Below are 17690 nucleotides of genomic sequence, written 5' to 3'. Positions count from 1 at the left end.
AATAATCACCTCTAATACTGAAAGGCAAAATAAATTTGTTTCTGGAGGGACACGTACCTCATTTACAGCCTGACATGTTGCTTTTTCCACCTGCGACCCTACCTCTTTTCTCTGCATGTTTTGCTGTAACTCTTCAACCATTTCTAGCTGTTTCTTTTCTTTACCCAGCAACTTAAGAATTTGTTGTCTCATTTCTTCAATTTGCCACTGCAAGTCTTCCACTGTGGACTCCAGTTCATGTATTGTTTTTTGTGCCAAGATATCAACATCTTGTTCTTCCTGCAGAGTTTTTCTCTGAATCTGCCTCTTTTTTTCCAACAGTTGCTTCAGTTTTATACATTTCAATTTGTTCTCTTCCAATTCATTAACCATTAGAACTATACGGTCATGCTTTTCATCCAACTGCTTTTGCAGATCTTTCAACAATTCTTCTGAATGTGTAGAACTTCCATCCTGCTTTGTCTGGTCAATCATCTGGAGCTGGGCATGCACATCTTTTTCTCTGTCTAGGGGACTGCATAGCTCAAGAACTTTGAGCTTCTCAGATTCCAACAGTACTTGGAGCTCAGAGTTACAGCTGTGCTCCTCAGAGAGTTGTACTGCATTTAATGCTTCCTGGGACTCAATCTTCTTTTGCAAATCATTTGACAGTTCTCTCTCAAGTTCCAAAAGATTACTCAGTTCTATATTCTTCTGTCTTTCATTTTCAAAACTAAATTTCAAACCCTTACAAGAGGAAAACAACAAAAACAAGCAAACTATGGGTATCAAACGCTTTGTAAAGACCACTGGAATGTACCATAAAAACAGTAATTTTGAAGAAGTTAGAAATTGACAGTTAAAAGCTTGTCACACGCTTATCTTACTAGAATTTTAATTCAAAATTTAATTCAAATTTAATTCAGAAGTCTGTTCATTTTTTTTCTGGACTAGAATATTAAGGATACATGTTACATTTTCTGGAATAATATATTAAGGATACATGTTACATTGAGATAACTTGCAATTTTAGGAGTTAAGCTATAAATCATAACTATTTTATTGTTAGCAAAGCTATCTTGGAATAAGACATTCACTCTACAAATAGTGTTCAGTAATGAAAGGCTGATCTAATCTGAGTCCTGGTTAGGCATATTGGAACAAAGGAGATCTAAGGCAACTCTTCTGGTTGAGTAACAAATAAACAGCACCTGCACAGAGAAGAAGACGTTGCCATGACCTCCTAGCACAACATGTTTGGGTGTATGTGGTAAGTGTTTGTACTGCCCGTGTTGCTGTTCAGCCTCTTCTCTGCCTAAGCTGGTGGACACAATCTTTGAAGTGATCTTGGAGAATCTGAAAACAGGCTTTTATAGTGAATGAAAAAAGTCTCAATTTTAATAGGCCTAACACATAGGACTACCTACCTATTCATCATATTCATAATTTGTTTCAGTAAGCCTATAGAAAAAACTTTTTGTTTATGATTTAGTATAAAAGACTACATCTGGTACAAGGAATTTGCTGACAAGAATAATTACAAGTATCAAGTTTTGTTCACTGAGGTATTTGGAATGAACTCTGCTTTTTGCAATTTGTTGTTTTTATCTTATCATTAAAGCTGCTGGCTTAATTATCAATCTTTACAATGCATGGTATCTTATTAAATATATACTAAAGCATGAAAAACTCCTCCTTCTCCTCATAATCTGTGTAGCAATCACTCCCACTGCACATTTTAAATAATCAAGATTGGTTACCTCAATTTCTTGATTTTCTCTTTTTTCACTGTGTTCCACTTTTGCTTTCTCCTTTTCCAGAGCCCATTGAAACTCCTTTGATTTCTTCTGTTCATTTGTAATCGTGTTTTTTAAGATGTCAAGTTCAGTTGTCTTTCCTTTAAGTTCATTTCTGATAAAAACCAAGATAAATTATTTTTAGTTATTTGAAAAATAACTAAAATAACTGAGCACAAAACTGCATATTCAAGGCAAAGCTGCAAGTTTTCCTAAATTTTATTTCTAGACTCAGTCCTATTGGTCACTGGACAGAGACAACCAATCCTGGCTGTTGTCTCCACCAACTGGGGAGAATAATCAATTCCATACAATGTTTCTGCAAGAGACTCTTCATTCCAATCATTTTAAAATGATAAAAAGTAAAAGAAGTCAATGTGAATGTTGCATTAAAATGTGTAAGATTTGAACAGCCTCACTTTAAAATTGGTTTTTAACAGAATTGTAAAAAAGAAAAGTAGGATCTTCTATAGAGCTAAAGAAAAAAAACCTTTGAAAATTATACCTAATAGCTTCTAGATCTCTCAAGTGCTTATGTTGTGCTTTTAGGGTTGTTTCCAATTCCAGCTTGGTTTGCCCAAGTTCATTCTTCAGTTCTTCAGCCACCATCCTTTCAGAGCTAAGCTGCTCTTGAAGTTCAGCTATTCTGTCCTTAGTATTTTTGAGCTCTATTTGCATTTCCGTATTGTATCCCAACAGTTCTAGGGAGCACATTGTCACACAGTAAGAAACAGAGTAAACATGCTAATCTGTCATTGAAACAAAATCCTGAACAAAGAGGAAAATCAGTTTCTTATTTATAGAAAACATTTAACTTCAATAATACTAAAGATGTGCTTGATCTTTAATCCTTTGATGAAACATGGATTACTTCCATTATAGTGTTCCATTTAATAAATTATTATCATATAATAATTTTAAACTCGCTGCAAGAATTTCAGTTTAGCTAGGCCACTTATTTTTACTTGGGCTAATATCTGTTACCTTAAATGTCTTTAACCTGAGAGGTCAGGGATCTCTCAAGTAGCTGAACCTTGTAGCACTGACATTATTAATGCTACTTTCTGTCTTTCTGAAGTTGGTTAAGTGAGAACCTATGATATGTTGTCCAAGTTGAGTTTTGGTATATGTATGCTATTAGTTCATATATATCAACAATAACACACAACCCCCACCCTTTTTTTTACAAACTGAAGCCTAGAAAGGAAGTCTGATGAAAAATGAAGATAACCACATCGATCAAACAGTTTTACACATTACCTTGGCATTTTAGATGAATTTCTTTTTCTTCACCTTGCCTGTTTAGCTGTTCATGCAAAATGTTGATTTCCATTAACAAACTTTGTCTGTCTGCATGCTGAATGAAATCCAAAGCACTCCTCTGATATGTCACCTTTTATCATAAGCAAATAAATAAAAAGCAGAAAGAAATACCAGATTAATAAATTGTGTAGAACTTGCCTTTACTATTTAAAAAGTTAACTAGTCCTCATCTCAGGTAAATTATAGGAATGTAGTGGAATTCATCAACAGAAGAATAAAATTTTTTTTATGAGATCTTTTTTATGTCTTATATGTGTGTTCTTAAGTGGCAGTACATCCACTTATATTTATAACACTATTGCAATAAAAGGATGCAACACCTTTAACTGTATTTCTTACAATTATTTTCCAATTCCCCATTATCTTTAGGATGTAGTAGAATTTTAATTTATGTTTCCCCAATTACAATGCTTATTTCCCACGGCCATAACTATTTTAAAGTAAAAAGGTAAAAATAAATTGCCATTGAACATGATGGAAAGTTTTGCATCTATTAAAAAATTCTAGACAGCCAGAATAGTTGTTTCATTTATTTGCAAATTTATATGTAAAATATTCCCAATAAATATAGGTATGAAAAATAAATAATAAAATTGAAGTGTATACAATAATAATTAGCATAATAAAAATGCAAGACTATGCAAAATTATCCAAGTTTTCTCTACTTGCAACAAAATTTGTATACTGTGACAGGTTTTTTCAGTTTGAAATAAATGCGGAGCCTGGGGCTCCCTCCCCCGCTGCCAGCTGCAGATTGGGAGCCTCTCAGGAGTGCTGCTCGCTCCTGTGCACAGGCCGAATCGCACACTGAGAGGAGGTAAAGCTTTTTAAAGGTTTAGGAAAAATAATAGGTAGAAATAAAGTCCTTAGCGAGGAAAGCCAGGTATTAGCTCCTTCTGGGCCGAAGACTGAGGTAATCTGGGGAGTCAGAGGAGGAGTAGAGGTGTGGTCTCAACATTTACCTCAGTCTCCAGGCAGAAGGGCTGTGACAATACCCAGATGTGACTCCTCCCACGCCCCACTTTGGAGACTAGTTATGTTCCTGCTACTACTGGGTGGACTGAATGAGGTGATATCTGGCCATTTTGAGCAATGCCTTTTGAGTGTTTTGACTTTCAGAGCACTGTGACAGAGTCATTGTTTGTAACTCATGACTAGATTGTGTTATTTTCAATGTTTTTTCAGCTGAGCCAGTATACTGCAATAGAAGTCAGGTACCTGCTTCTACTGATTTAGACTTAGTAGGTTATAAAGGAGTGTAGAATTACAAGGAAAACAGTAGGAGTTAGAAGACTTAAGTCTGCATGGCTGGTAAGTACATTGTTTTATTAAAGAAAAATATTTATCATGAGGGACTCAAAGTTTATAAAATTGGGTTTTGGGCTGTTTTATTTTACAGGTGGTTAATGCAAACACATGTTTGTATATGCTATATGTTTCATTACTTACTTTTCAAGTTTTATCCTAATAATACAGACAAAAATAAAGGTTTTCAATGGAATTGTTTCTAATGAAAAAGAAACAGTCATTTCCGTTCCTAATAAATTCTATCATGATAAAGGTAAATAATATGTAAGACTTCAAAAGAAAAAAGAAGTCTGGGTGAAGTGCTTGAATATTTGAATAGACTTCAAACCCAGTATTTTTTCTGAGTACAGATAGTACAGTCTGAGTACAGTCATTTACTGATTACTTGCTCAGCAACTGTAATATGTAACAATGGTGCTGGGGAAAACAACATTTATGGCCAATTGGAAATCTTATATACCTTTGCAGTATTCCTCAGCCACATGAACACTGTTATAATCAGTACAATTGTCCTGTGCCAACAGAAAATAATTACTTTTATCAAGTATAATTCACCTGTTCATGAAGTCGGCTTTCCAGCTGATCTATTAGTCCCAAAGCATCTTGAACACCAACTTCTGCCAATTCAGTTCGAACTGCTGCTAGAAGAATATCCTTTTCTTTATGGAAAATTTGTTGAACAGCATAGAACAGTTCAGCCCTCCAATCTTGGACATTGTCAAAAGCTTCAGATGCTACATAAAACTAAGGGAGAACAAAAGCAATGGTGTATAAATATATTAAAACTTTAAAAAGAACAAATTGTTATTTTTGTTTATGCTTTATATAATATTTATGTTATTGAAAATTCTTAGCTCTCTCGCTTTTTTCATTTAATTAACAATATAATAACTTCCAGTAGTCTTAAGAACAGATTTATGACTATAGGTTATCATGCATTTAGCAATTTTAGCAATTCTTGTTTTTTATGAACTTTTTCCCTTTAAAACTGCTTTCCCCATCGTGAAAGATTTCCCATTTCAGATGTATTCCTTTCTGGAATACTAAATCAGAGATATAATACATTTGCAGATGTGAATCTGAAGATTAGTGTTAAAACAGAAGCATAAAAGTCAAAAATAATATAACCAAGCTTTATTTTTCTCTAGAATCTTTGTACTGAAATTTACTATTACATGATTAAAACTATATTGTAGTACACATTTGTCCAGACATACTGTATGAAAGATTAGACTGATAATAATTTTTTGAAAAATGAGACTAGAATTTGTCTTAGCTGGTTAAATAAAAGAGGCACTTTCTTGAGATTCAAAAATAATTTTATAATATATTTATAGAAATGTAAATATTTCTATAACTAGAGGCAAAAGTAACCAGAACCACTCATCAATAACTTCAACACAAGTTTTATTGCTGGTCACTTATGTTACAAGACTATTTGCCAGACTGACTGCATTCCCTTAAGAATGGCAAGATTCAAGGATTCTGGAGAAGGTCTGGATTGTGCCACTTATTGCACTACAACGACTATAACTCTGATCCCTTTTGACCCCCTCTCCACTTTAGCTGGAGATTCCACCACAAGAACATTAATAGAATATTTAATCATTTATATATGTAGGTTGATAAAAGGGACACAGTGGTTCAGTGGCTAAGATGCTGAACTTGTCAATCAGAAAGGTCAACAGTTCGGCGATTCAAATCCCTAGCGCCAGGTAGCAGAGTGAGCTCCAGTTATTTGTCCCCGCTTCTGTCAATCTACCAGTTCGAAAGCACATTAAAAAATACAAGTAGAAAAATAGGGGCCACCTTTGGTGGGAAGATAACAGTGTTACCTTCGGTGTTTAGTCATGCCGGCCACATGATCATGGAGAGCGCTGGCTCTTCAGCTTTGAAATGGAAATGAGCACTACCCCTAGAGTCAGTAATGACTAGCACAAATGCGCGAGGGGAACCTTTACCTTTACTTTAGGTCGGTAAAATGAGAACCCAGATTGTTGGGGGCGATATGCTGACTCGGAAAACCACTTAGAGAAGGCTGTAAAGCATTGTGAAGTGGTAAATAAGTCTAAGTGCTATTGCTAAAATGTAACCATTCTGTGATCATAATTACCTTGGTTAGTCTGTGAATCTGCATTTTGGTAATTAACTCCTTCAGAGATAAAATACAGCTTAAGAAAGCCTTGCGTTCTTCTAGCCAAGGTACTAGTTCTTGATTAGTAGGAAGAACTTCACCTTCATTGAGAAGAAATTCTGCGAGAGAAAATACCTGTGCGCCCTCGTGAGAAATAGCTCTTAGCAAGGCCTAGGGGGGGGGGGGGAACATCAAATATGATAGAATGGAGAATGAATCATTACTATTCCTTTTCCAATGTTTAGAAACTACTTTTAAGAATCTGTACATGGGAGTGGAAAGAAAGAAAAAGAAAAAAGTTTTAATTAGAATTGATAAATAATTTAAATCATGGTAGGCATCAGGATGGTATCATGAAACTGCAAGGATTTTTTTTTACCGCAGTTGGTTTTTTACTTAAATAATCATAATAGGTCTTATTCACCTTGACTTCCTTTGGAAAAAAAATCTTTGTTGCTTTCACTTTTTCCTGTATGGATTCTGATTTGGTTCCTGACCCACGGCTTGGAGTCAGGTATGCTCTTTGGTTGCAATCTGAAGCAATAATAAATAATAAGTAAAACTCAGCTGTCAAATCATAAATGCATAGTTTTTTCCAGGTTTTAATGATCACTCTGAAAATGAAGTTAACCAATATGCTTTTCCAGAAAATTAATATTTTCTTACCACTGTATGATCCACCACTGGCAACAGAAATTACGGACTGTGCTATACCTGGGATTGCCTAAAATAGAACATAAATTACAGTTGACAATATGATTCTATAAATAAGAATTTCTGTTTCAATAGCTCAACTTAAAAGTACAGCAAACTCATCAGCATAATACAATTTTTATTTTAATCAACAATATAAAAATATTCAGAAACAGATTTGGATATTTAACTAATTAATTACTGCTGGACAATGCAAGATCAAAGTTTTTCATTGGTGGGATGCCTTAATGAAAATTCTATCTATGAAAAACCAATTATTGTTATTATTTTACATAGCACACACCTCTTTGTTTCTTAGAACCTCTATGACATTTTTGAAAGCATTATATTCTTCTGTTAACTCCTGTACTACAATAAACCGTTCTCTTTTCAACATTTCTGATTCTGAGATATGTCTCATTTCCATGTCCATTATTTCAGCAGCATGTAATTTCTGCATCTGTTTCATTTTTTCTTTATATTCTTTTATGAGTTCTCTAGCTTCTGTTGAAGAACATTCATTTTCTAAATCAATCTGAATTCCTTCACTTTTCTCAAGGAGTTGTGAGGTATGGTTGCAGCTACTGATCTGCTGTGCTTTTTCTGTCTGACTTGGTGCATTTATCCATTTCACATCTATTTGCTCTGGTTTGATAATATTCTTTTCCTTCTCTATATATCCAGCAATTTTTTCTTCTGCCTGGGTTAATTTATCCCTGATTTGCTCTAATTCACCTTTAAGACAAATCAGGTTTGTTTCTTTTACCTGTAAACAAACAAAAGTTCAGATGCTTCCAAACTCACTCTTACAGAAAGAAGACATAACTAGTAGGATCTTTTTAAACCACACAGTTCTTTGCAAATATTTTGAAGTGACAGCTACTCATAAGTATACATTTTTGACGTGCTTGTAATTTTGCTACTCTATGTTCTCCTTCCACTACAGAAAAATCAATGAATATCATTACTTCACTAATTATTAATAGGCAGCAAATTTAAATTTTGTTTTTCATTATTAAAACACAGGTGATGTACTGTACAAATTTAAGAATGATGTACTGAGCAGTGGGGAGCACGGCACAGCATATAAAATTAACTGTGTGATACTATTCAGGAACACATTGAGACTCACAAGTTGGAAAACATGGAAACAGGATAAACATGGAAACAGTATATGAACAACAAGCAGTCAATGCACACAGCGAGCAAATTTTCAGTGTGGTAATTAAGATGTTGGATTGGTAAAGGTTCAAATATACTTTTAGTGACAGAATCTCATTTTGCAACTTCCAGCAAACTCCCCTCTCCCAACCTAGCCTACCTCGGGGAAAATGGAAGGAGGGACCACTATACACCTTGGGCTTGTGAATAGAAAACAAAATAAAAATCAAAGAAATAAAAAATAAGACTAGCTTTGGCAAATAAAGCTTGCCACCTGCCCTGTAGATTTTATTTAGTAAATTTTATTTAGTCTGGACTATTGTCCTGTAATAAAAATTTGATCGGAATTATATTAATTTCTTCTCATATTTTTCCATCTATAGATCATATTTTAAATCATTGATAGCCTTACTTAAAGCGTAGACATAAATCATTCTCAATGTTTACTTTTACATAAAAGCTTCAGTAATAGAGCTCTTAATTGCTTACTGAATTACTGACAAATCATGCCAAAAAACAACAACAACCAACCCTCACAGCAAATCTTCTGAATATTTGAAAGTTTAGTTCTAGATTGATTACATGAAGATATCATGATAGTATAAAAAACAGGTATGTAATAATCAAATAATTGAAATTCTCTACAAAGTCCACCCAATATGCTTTTAGTTACTTAATACTTTTATTTTGCACCCTTCAAATACATTGCTCCCAGCAACTTTTAGTGCAAAGTTCAACAGATGTTTATTTTATTCTTCCCAGTAATTGTTCTTTCTTTTTGTCTGCTTTTTCTTTATAGTTATTAAGCTTTTCCTTGGCTGTAGCTGACTCCGCTCTGATTTTTTCTAATTCAAAATAATTTCCTTGCGTGTTTTCACCCAGTTCTGCAACCACCTAAATATTAGTACCAAAATAGTAATTCATGTGAGTATAAACCAATGTACACACATGAATGATTTTTTCTAATCAAAATAATTTCCTTGCGTGTTTTCACCCAGTTTTGCAACCACATAAATTATTAGTACCAAAATAGTAATTCATGTGAGTATAAACCAACGTACACACATGTATTTCTTAGTTACTATGCTAAGGTAGTATCTCATATTGGGAGGAGTTTAAAAGTATAATCGAGGATGAATCCTGACTTAAATTAATCTTTGGAATAAAAATTTAAGCATTTCCCCAGTTAACTGTCCAATGAAAGTGGCTATTCCTATGCAGTTAAGATGTTAGAAACACATATGTTGGTAAAGTATCACCAGTTTTTGCAATAAAAAGTAACCAAAAATAATGGCTTTATTACCCATGTATCACTTTTGTTAAATGTCTGGTGATGGACCAATTAAACAGTTTAATACTGTTTTATACATTTTATTGGTATTTTACATTATGGTTCTTTAATTGCTTGAACTTGTACATGGATCTGTTATTCCTCATAAAGATAATATAGAAATACTTTATTCCATTCAGTTTCAGTTTCTGCATTTTCAACAATTACAGCCCCCCTTTCTCCAAAATAATATTTGAAGAATAACTGACTCATACTTGAAGAAAACAATTTCAAGTCATTCATACCTGAGTTTGCGTATTTTCCTCGGAACTTGACAATTTCTCCTTTTTCTGTATTTGTTCTATTTCTTTTAGAAATTGTTCAACAACACTCTCTTCCTTTTCTTTTGCCTCTTTTGATATAATTTCCACTTTTGTTCTTTCTAGTTGAAGGTTATCCAGTTGCCTCTGCATCTCTGAAAGTTTCTCTGATAGCTCTAATAACCTAGTTGTCGCATCTTCCCTACCTATATATTTTGCATTTTCTAATGAAATACATAGAGTTTCTTCTTTGTTATCTTCTGAAACTACAGCTACCAGGGGGGGAAACTGACTTTGTTCCAGAACCACATTTAATTCAGCTTGACACTGAGGGGTTGCAGGAATCTTTTGTTCCTTTTGTTCAGTGCCTTCTTCTAGCTCCATTATTCTTTGTTTGAACTTGTTTGATGCCATATGGGCTTGGTCTTTGAAATCCTTGAAATTCTTGTTGCTTTGGATTAGCTCTAAATCCTTCTCCTCTAGAGCTTTCTCAACTATCTGTAAATTTATACTTGTTCTAGAAGCATCTTCTTCTATCTTTGTATTTATTTGTGCATCTTGTGGTTGGCATATGTTTATATTTAGTTCAATTTTTTCTTTAACTTTTTCAAGTTCTTCTTTCAGTATATTTATTCTCTTCTTTAATTTTCCCATTTTAATTTGTTCAAGTTCAAGTTCATTCTTTGCCATGCGTAACAGCTTAACATTATTTTCCAGTTGCATCACTAAATCTTCCTTTTCTGCCAATACAACATCAAACTGGTGTCTTAAATTATCAACATCTTCTTGGGTCAGTGAACTATCCAAAGGCATCCTGCGTTCAATTTTCCCCATTTCATGCTGGAGTTTTTCAATGACTTCATTTAGCTGTTCTATTTCAGTGGTCAGTGAACTGTCCAAAGACATCCTGCGTTCAATTTTCCCCATTTCATGCTGGAGTTTTTCAATGACTTCATTTAGCTGTTCTATTTCTTGTTCACTGTTCTGCTTGACACGTTCTTGATCACTCTTTAAAATTTCTATTTGGGCTTCCAGTTCTTTTATGTGCTCATTTTTCTGCTCAACCAACTAAGCAGGATTGAGATAAAAATAAAGAAAAATATTATGAAAGGCAAGAATTCTCATTTTTATGTCATTAATTATATTTCTTTGTATTAAATATATATTTTAAACATTCTGTATACCAATGCTTTTTATATGAAATTTCTAAAAACTAAATGAGAGTAGTTCCTATTTTATTTAAATAAAATAAGATAAAGATTTCATTCAGATATAGCCTTTAAATGTGTTATGGGGATACTGATCACTATATGCATTTAAAAAAAACCTGTTTAGTTGTGACCAAATTAAAGCTCTGCACCTTGAGAAAATAATTGGCAGGAAAAATAACACAAACTAACTACTAATAATTACAACTACCAGAAACTGTACCAGTTGTAAAAGTTCTACTATGTCACAAACTGTAAATAAAGAGAGGGATGATATGAAATATTAAATATGTGTTACAGAGTATCTTTAATAAACATTCATGCAAATTCTATTTTGAAGTAGAATTATATGTATTTCTGTTCTAACATGTTTGTTACTCGCTTAAAGGGATGGTGTCACTAAGGATTCCATAAATTATTACTTTATTATCTGTTGCAATTTCCATCTGCTGTTGCAATATTGAAATTCGTTCATGAAGTTCATGGATTTTCTGTTCCTTTTCCTGTATAATCTGTATATATTTTCCAGGAACTTGATGATGACCCTTTATAGAAGTATCTTCAGGATTCTGGATAGCTTGACCCAATTGTTTCATGTCCTCCTACAGACAAAAAACAGTGGCATGGAAATAACTTGCATATTCCCTTCACTAATTATTTTCATTTTATCAGAGGAATAAACTGAAACAAGAAAATATTTTATAAATAGTTATATTTATAAATTTTATTCAAGATTTTATACTTTTGATAATTTTCAGATTTCCTAAACTCAGGTTATGTTTAAAACAGGAAAGAAAAGCATGATTTGTTCTCAGGTAATACCTTAAATAATTTATTTTCTTGTTCAAGTTCTTGTTGTCGAGTTGTAGACTCTTTTAGCTGAATTTGTAGCTGCATCTGTAACTGCTGCACTTCTTCGTTTTTGTTTTCTAGTTCTTCACGGAACTGTTCTAACTGTTCTTCAAGATTTATGATCTGTATATCCAAAATAAGTGGCAAAGGAATAATTTATTTTATGTAAACAAGAGCATTTTTTTAAGCAGCACTTGTTTTAAGAAACAAGCTACTATACTAAACATTTGCTTGTAAATATTTAAAAAGACATTCTCAAACCTTCAAGCATAATGTATCATTTATTCATATATCCTCAGGATTACAAAGATGAGAGGGCGCATTTGATAATTTAAAAATAGGCAGATGATCCTAGGATTGAATTATACAAGAATTTTAAATATAATTTGAGTATATTTTAAATGTATCTCAGTGAATTACCTGCTTAGTATTTCATGCTAATATTTTTGGGTTATACATGATTTAATGCATCCATCCATCAATGAAGATCTAAATCATTGCCATTTCTCTTATCCAAGAAAATGAAGTAGCAAAATCATGTTGATTTATCTTCTGTGTGGATTCTTGGCAAACAACTTCCAATACAGTTTATGTTATCTTATTAACATAGAGAAATTTCAAATATTTGTTTAAGGTCAGTATGATCTTCAGAATAATTAAAAATATCTTATAATGTGTGTTGGGTATATCCTGATATTTATGGTGGGGATTAGAGCTACATTTATTTTAGGGTTGTTTCAGATGACTAAATGTTTAAAATAAAATATATGAACCTTTTACTATTCAAACTCTCCTGTCTGTTTGTAACCTTCAATTGGGTATCTGTCTCACAGGCTAACATTTTTTGAATCAAAGTATCTCAAATGGGCTAAGTTAAAAGAATGTGTCCAAAATCTGGGGTCCACTTCTACTGTGGGATTGAAATTTCAAGGATCCTAAGGCCAATTGCAATGACAAAGTAGTGCCCTGCAGCACTTTCTCAACACCCTGCAATACTGCTGCAATCAGGTTTGGTTTCTGATGCCGCCTGCCAGCTTTGCATGAACAAAGCCAATGGCAAAGCTGCCAGCAAGCTGGAAGCTATTCCTCTCCCACATAAAGGCACTGCTTTTATGTCTATCCATGGTAATTTTATTTATCTATTTAGGTAAGGAAATATTTTTGAAACAATGAATGAATGAATCATGGGTTATCTAGTAGTAAAATAAATGCAACATGTTTTTTTTTACTTATATATTTGTTTTTACTCCCTCTCAATAATTTTCTATAGGTTTAACAAACAGGTTAACAAACATTTTTGAGCACTACAACCGATCAACACAAAACCAAGAACCATGAATTCCTTTGCTCCAAAGGTCCTTTTACAGAAGGCAACTGGACCTTCTTTATTTTTTTTCCTTGAATATATTTTGCTTATCATCAAAGAAGCATCTTCAATTCAGTCAGAACTGAAAAAGCTTCTTGGAGTAGAAGCGACACGTTTTATAACAATAGCAATAGCACTTAGATTTATATACTGCTTTATAGTACTTTACAGTCCCCTCTAAGCATTTTATAGAGTCAGCATCTTGCTCCCAACAACCTGGGTCTTCATTTTACCCACCTCAGAAGGATGGAAGGACAAGTAAACCTTGAGCCTAGTGGGATTTGAACTATCAAATTGCAGTCAGTTAGCAGTCAGCAGAAGTAGCCTGCAGTATTGCACTCCAACCACCGTGCCACCACAGTTTTCAAGGAAAAAACCCAAGGAAGTCCAATTGCCTTTTAGAAAAGCACTTTTGGGACAACCATTACTTGGATAATTGAGAATCTGCATAGATATGAATTTCTTTACCTCATATGTGGAATTCAATTCAAAGTAGTGGAAGTTCTGAATAATTAAAAAAATACTCTACCTCTTTTTCCTTCCTGTCTACAGCTTCTTGCTCAGCCTGTAGCTGTGCTTCTAGAGGCAAGTCCTCCCTTTTAGTTGCAGACCCAAGTTTCTTTCTTCCTTCCACCTTTAAAGTAAGTATATTTAACTATCACTTCTTTAAGTCACATTTCTTTCATTATTAAGTAAAGCAAGTTACATTGATAATAACACTGCATACATAATTATAAATGAAACAGGCTACTGAAAAATACCTTTTTTATATTGTCTGCACTGATTATTAAAGCTTGTTCCAGTTCTTGGATTCTACATTCTAATTTCTCAATTTCTTCGTTCCGTTCTTGCACATCTCTCTGAAGTTGCTCCTTAGAGAGCAAAAGCTCACTGCATTTATTTGTTTTCTCTTGAAGATTATTTGTTAACTCTTCAACCTGGTGGCAGAGGAGGAAATGCATTATAATATAGGCTATAATTCAAACATAAATTAGCTAAAAATTATGGTAAGTTAAAATTGTGTGAAATAGGAAAAAAGAAGGATGTACATGAATTAAAAAAAACTTTTTGTCTGGAGAAAATCACAAGCAACCAAAATCAAATAAATAAAGGGAAATCAGAAAAATAAAGCTGTTCCTGAAGGCTAGAAGAGGGGCAGATCTCACCACTGGCAGCAACTTATTCCGAAGAGTGGGGACCACTGCAGAAAAGTCTCTTTTCCTGGACCACACCTAGCCAAAATTCCTTGGCTGATGGGATCCATAGTAAGCTCTTCCTGCTAGTGTGAGTGAGACAGGCTGATCCTACTGGAGAAAGATGGTTCCTCAGAGATTCTGGATTAGTGCCATAAAGGGCTTTAGGAGTAATGACCAATACATAACCTAAGAGTAGATGACCAATACCCATCTAAAAGTAATTTCTGGAATTATTAATATTGTGGCATAGGTTTGTAGATATTATTTCAGGAAATATTATACTGAGATTACAAACATATCGACAGGCATACACAAACATGAAAACATAGAGGTCTGCTAATTGTGAATATTTGATGATATAAGTCCTTCTATGTTCAAGTTATAATTTTTGATGTTATAAGTCCTTCTTAGCTCATTATAATATAACTATTCTATACTATACCTATTGGAATTTATTGCCTTTGGGCTATTTAATGTGTTTGTGTATAATGTATGTGTGTGTGTGTGCACATTCTCAACTTATGATAATTTATTCAGCATTTCTGCAAAGTTACAACAGAGCTCAAAAAATAGACAGACAACCCATGCCTGAAGTTATGGCAAAATGATCAAAATTCAAGTGCTTGGTAGCCTGACTGTAGTAACATATGCAGGGGCATTTCAACTCCCTATTACCTGCCTATCTCCCCCGATCTCTGCCCTTTTGGTCATCCTGCAACATGATTAGAAGCATGGCAAACAGTCCCAAATCAAGTGGCTCTGGGGCCCATTTCCACACCCCAGGAAGCTTCAGCTACCACTACACAACTCAGCAAGCCTTGTTGTTTTCTCTCCCAGTTCCTTGCAATAGTTTCTCACCCAATTTTTGCACCCAGCCACCCCTGCTGAAAACGCCTCAATGCCTTGTCTTTGGACCTGTAGCTACCATGCTATCTCAGGCACGCCAGTTTCTCCAGTGAGCACTAATGTGGCTCTCCAGCCCACCTGACCAGTGTGGCACCAAACTGCAGCACCCATGAACCCCAGTAAGAACCAGCAAGCTTTAATTCACCTAGCTACCTTCTCTCCCAGTTGCCTACACCAACCTTCGCACACCCAGCTGTTGCAGCCAGAACAGATGCACTTCCTTCTTCTCCTTTTTGAACCCAGTCTCTCTGGTGAATGTTTCCCACATGTGGCTCCCTAAGCCTTTGGAAAGCTGTGCTGCTTTTGGAAGATGGGAGAAGTTGGAGGCAGTCCCTTACCTTACTGAAGCTCAGGGCAGGGAAGGAACAAAGCTGCAATGGCTTGCCTTGGGATGGAAACTTGATTAATGGCCCACAATTCTTGGTTAACTATTGTAATGGGGATTGCTGGGATTGCCATGCTAAATTGTTGTTGTCATGTGATATCTAACAACTGCAATTACAACTGTGCTGCTTAGTGTTGAAAATTCTCATGTCGATGTGGTTATAAGAACTACCTGTTTGTAAGGGTTCTAAAGATATGAGGGGGTTCTTTTGAGAAAAGGGACAGACCAGCAACGAACAGACTACTCCCCCCACCTTTCCTGTGTGTTTCCCCAGGAAGCTTTTTCTAAAAAAAAAAAAAAAAACCTCCTACAATACCACACAGCCATAGTTTATACATTCTTTGCAATACTTGTGTTTTACCATACTTTGTAAATCTTATTTTAATTACCATAAAAATTATTGTAAAAAGTGGCTTAAACACAGAATAGCACTTGTCATTAAATTCAAACGTATGCATATACCCATAAGATTCTGTAGAATCTCACCATTAGTTCTCAAAAAGCCATATTAGCTTTTATCCCCTTTATCTTACCTCTCTATTTTGATGTTCACTGACTGGTTGAAATCTTTGAGGAATTTTAAGCTGTTGCTCAAGCTTTTGTATTTCTTGCTGGAAAACATCTCTCTCGTGCTCCCTATCAATTGCCTGTTCCTGAAATGTAAGCCATTACATATATATGTATATATATATATTAATGGGAAATATCAAAACGTAATGCACAATACAGTTAGTGCTCGACCGTGTGACCATTTGTACAGTGACTATTCAAAGTTACAATGATATTGAATGAGTCGAGGTTATGACTGGCTGTCCCAGTATCTCCATGGACATGTGATCATAATCTGGGTACTTGACAACCAGCTTCACTTACTACCTGTTTCCATATGATCATGAAGATAACATGATTGCCTGCTCCCTCTGGCTACTGCAGCAGGTCAATGGTGAAACTGGCAGGATAAGTGACAACTCACTAGGATAAGTCTCCTTGGCTCATGCATCCTATTTCAGCTCCTCTGCTGTCATGCTGCACCAGCCATTCATGGACCCCACACAGCCTCCCTGATCCTTTCTTGCACCCCAGTGCAATCTCCCTGACCCATGCTGCAACCACCCACAAACCCCTTGACCTGCAGTCACTTTCGGGTACCTTCACATACTCCCATCTCTTGTGCAGCCATGACTGCATGGCAGTTCTTGTGTTTCCTCACACATTCCCTGACATAACACTTCTCACTTTGCTTGCACAAGACTTAATCCCTCCCCACCTGGCAACATTCACTTAACTGCCAGCCAGTTTGGGACTTACAACTTACTATAGCTTCTCATATGACTTTGGTTGTTAGAAATTGGCAAGAAGTTGCTCAGATAATGACTGTGGGATTCACTTAGCAAGAGCAACTGGGACTGCAAGGACTGCTGTTGCTAAGCTTAGTGGTAGAAATTCCGATCCCAATTGCTGTTGTAAGTCAAGGATTACTTTTATTTTGTTTTCAATTTATTACAAAATATAATAGGAAACACTGTTATGTCTTAAAACAATATTAAGCTAACTCCATAAAACCTTAGTAATTGTGATAATTTAGAGTTTGATAAGAATTGAGTGTGTGTGTGTGTAAAACTATTCTTATGGAACATGAACCCCTTTCTGTACATTTACATACAACACTGCACAACATAGACAAGAAATACACAAAGTAACAACATCCAATTTTTCAGATCCTTTACAATGTAAAGGTTATTATAGTGCTAAATGTGATATTTGATGGTAATCAGTTTGTTTATGTTATTCAT

At 34.7% G+C, this 17690-nt stretch overlaps 1 protein-coding gene across 1 annotated transcript in view; it reads right to left on the bottom strand.

The window, feature by feature from the left end:
- Positions 1–17690, bottom strand: part of AKAP9 (A-kinase anchoring protein 9) — a 100589-nt gene that overhangs the window by 9300 nt on the left and 73599 nt on the right. The window contains exons 26-40 of the mRNA XM_081971472.1: positions 16431–16550; positions 14172–14348; positions 13940–14044; positions 12015–12167; positions 11615–11794; positions 9970–11052; positions 7538–7999; positions 7207–7264; positions 6965–7074; positions 6520–6711; positions 4962–5150; positions 3036–3168; positions 2281–2476; positions 1740–1890; positions 58–726 (exon numbers count right to left, since the gene is read on the bottom strand). Of these exons, the coding sequence (XP_081827598.1) occupies positions 58–726; positions 1740–1890; positions 2281–2476; positions 3036–3168; positions 4962–5150; positions 6520–6711; positions 6965–7074; positions 7207–7264; positions 7538–7999; positions 9970–11052; positions 11615–11794; positions 12015–12167; positions 13940–14044; positions 14172–14348; positions 16431–16550 (3978 nt within the window). The remainder of the gene's footprint in view (positions 1–57; positions 727–1739; positions 1891–2280; positions 2477–3035; positions 3169–4961; positions 5151–6519; positions 6712–6964; positions 7075–7206; positions 7265–7537; positions 8000–9969; positions 11053–11614; positions 11795–12014; positions 12168–13939; positions 14045–14171; positions 14349–16430; positions 16551–17690) is intronic.

Source organism: Natrix helvetica (assembly GCF_964273705.1).
Source record: "Natrix helvetica genome assembly, chromosome: Z".
Classification (NCBI taxonomy): domain Eukaryota; kingdom Metazoa; phylum Chordata; class Lepidosauria; order Squamata; family Natricidae; genus Natrix; species Natrix helvetica.
Note: the sequence above shows the minus strand (reverse complement) of the source record. Positions and strands in the feature narration are given on the sequence as shown.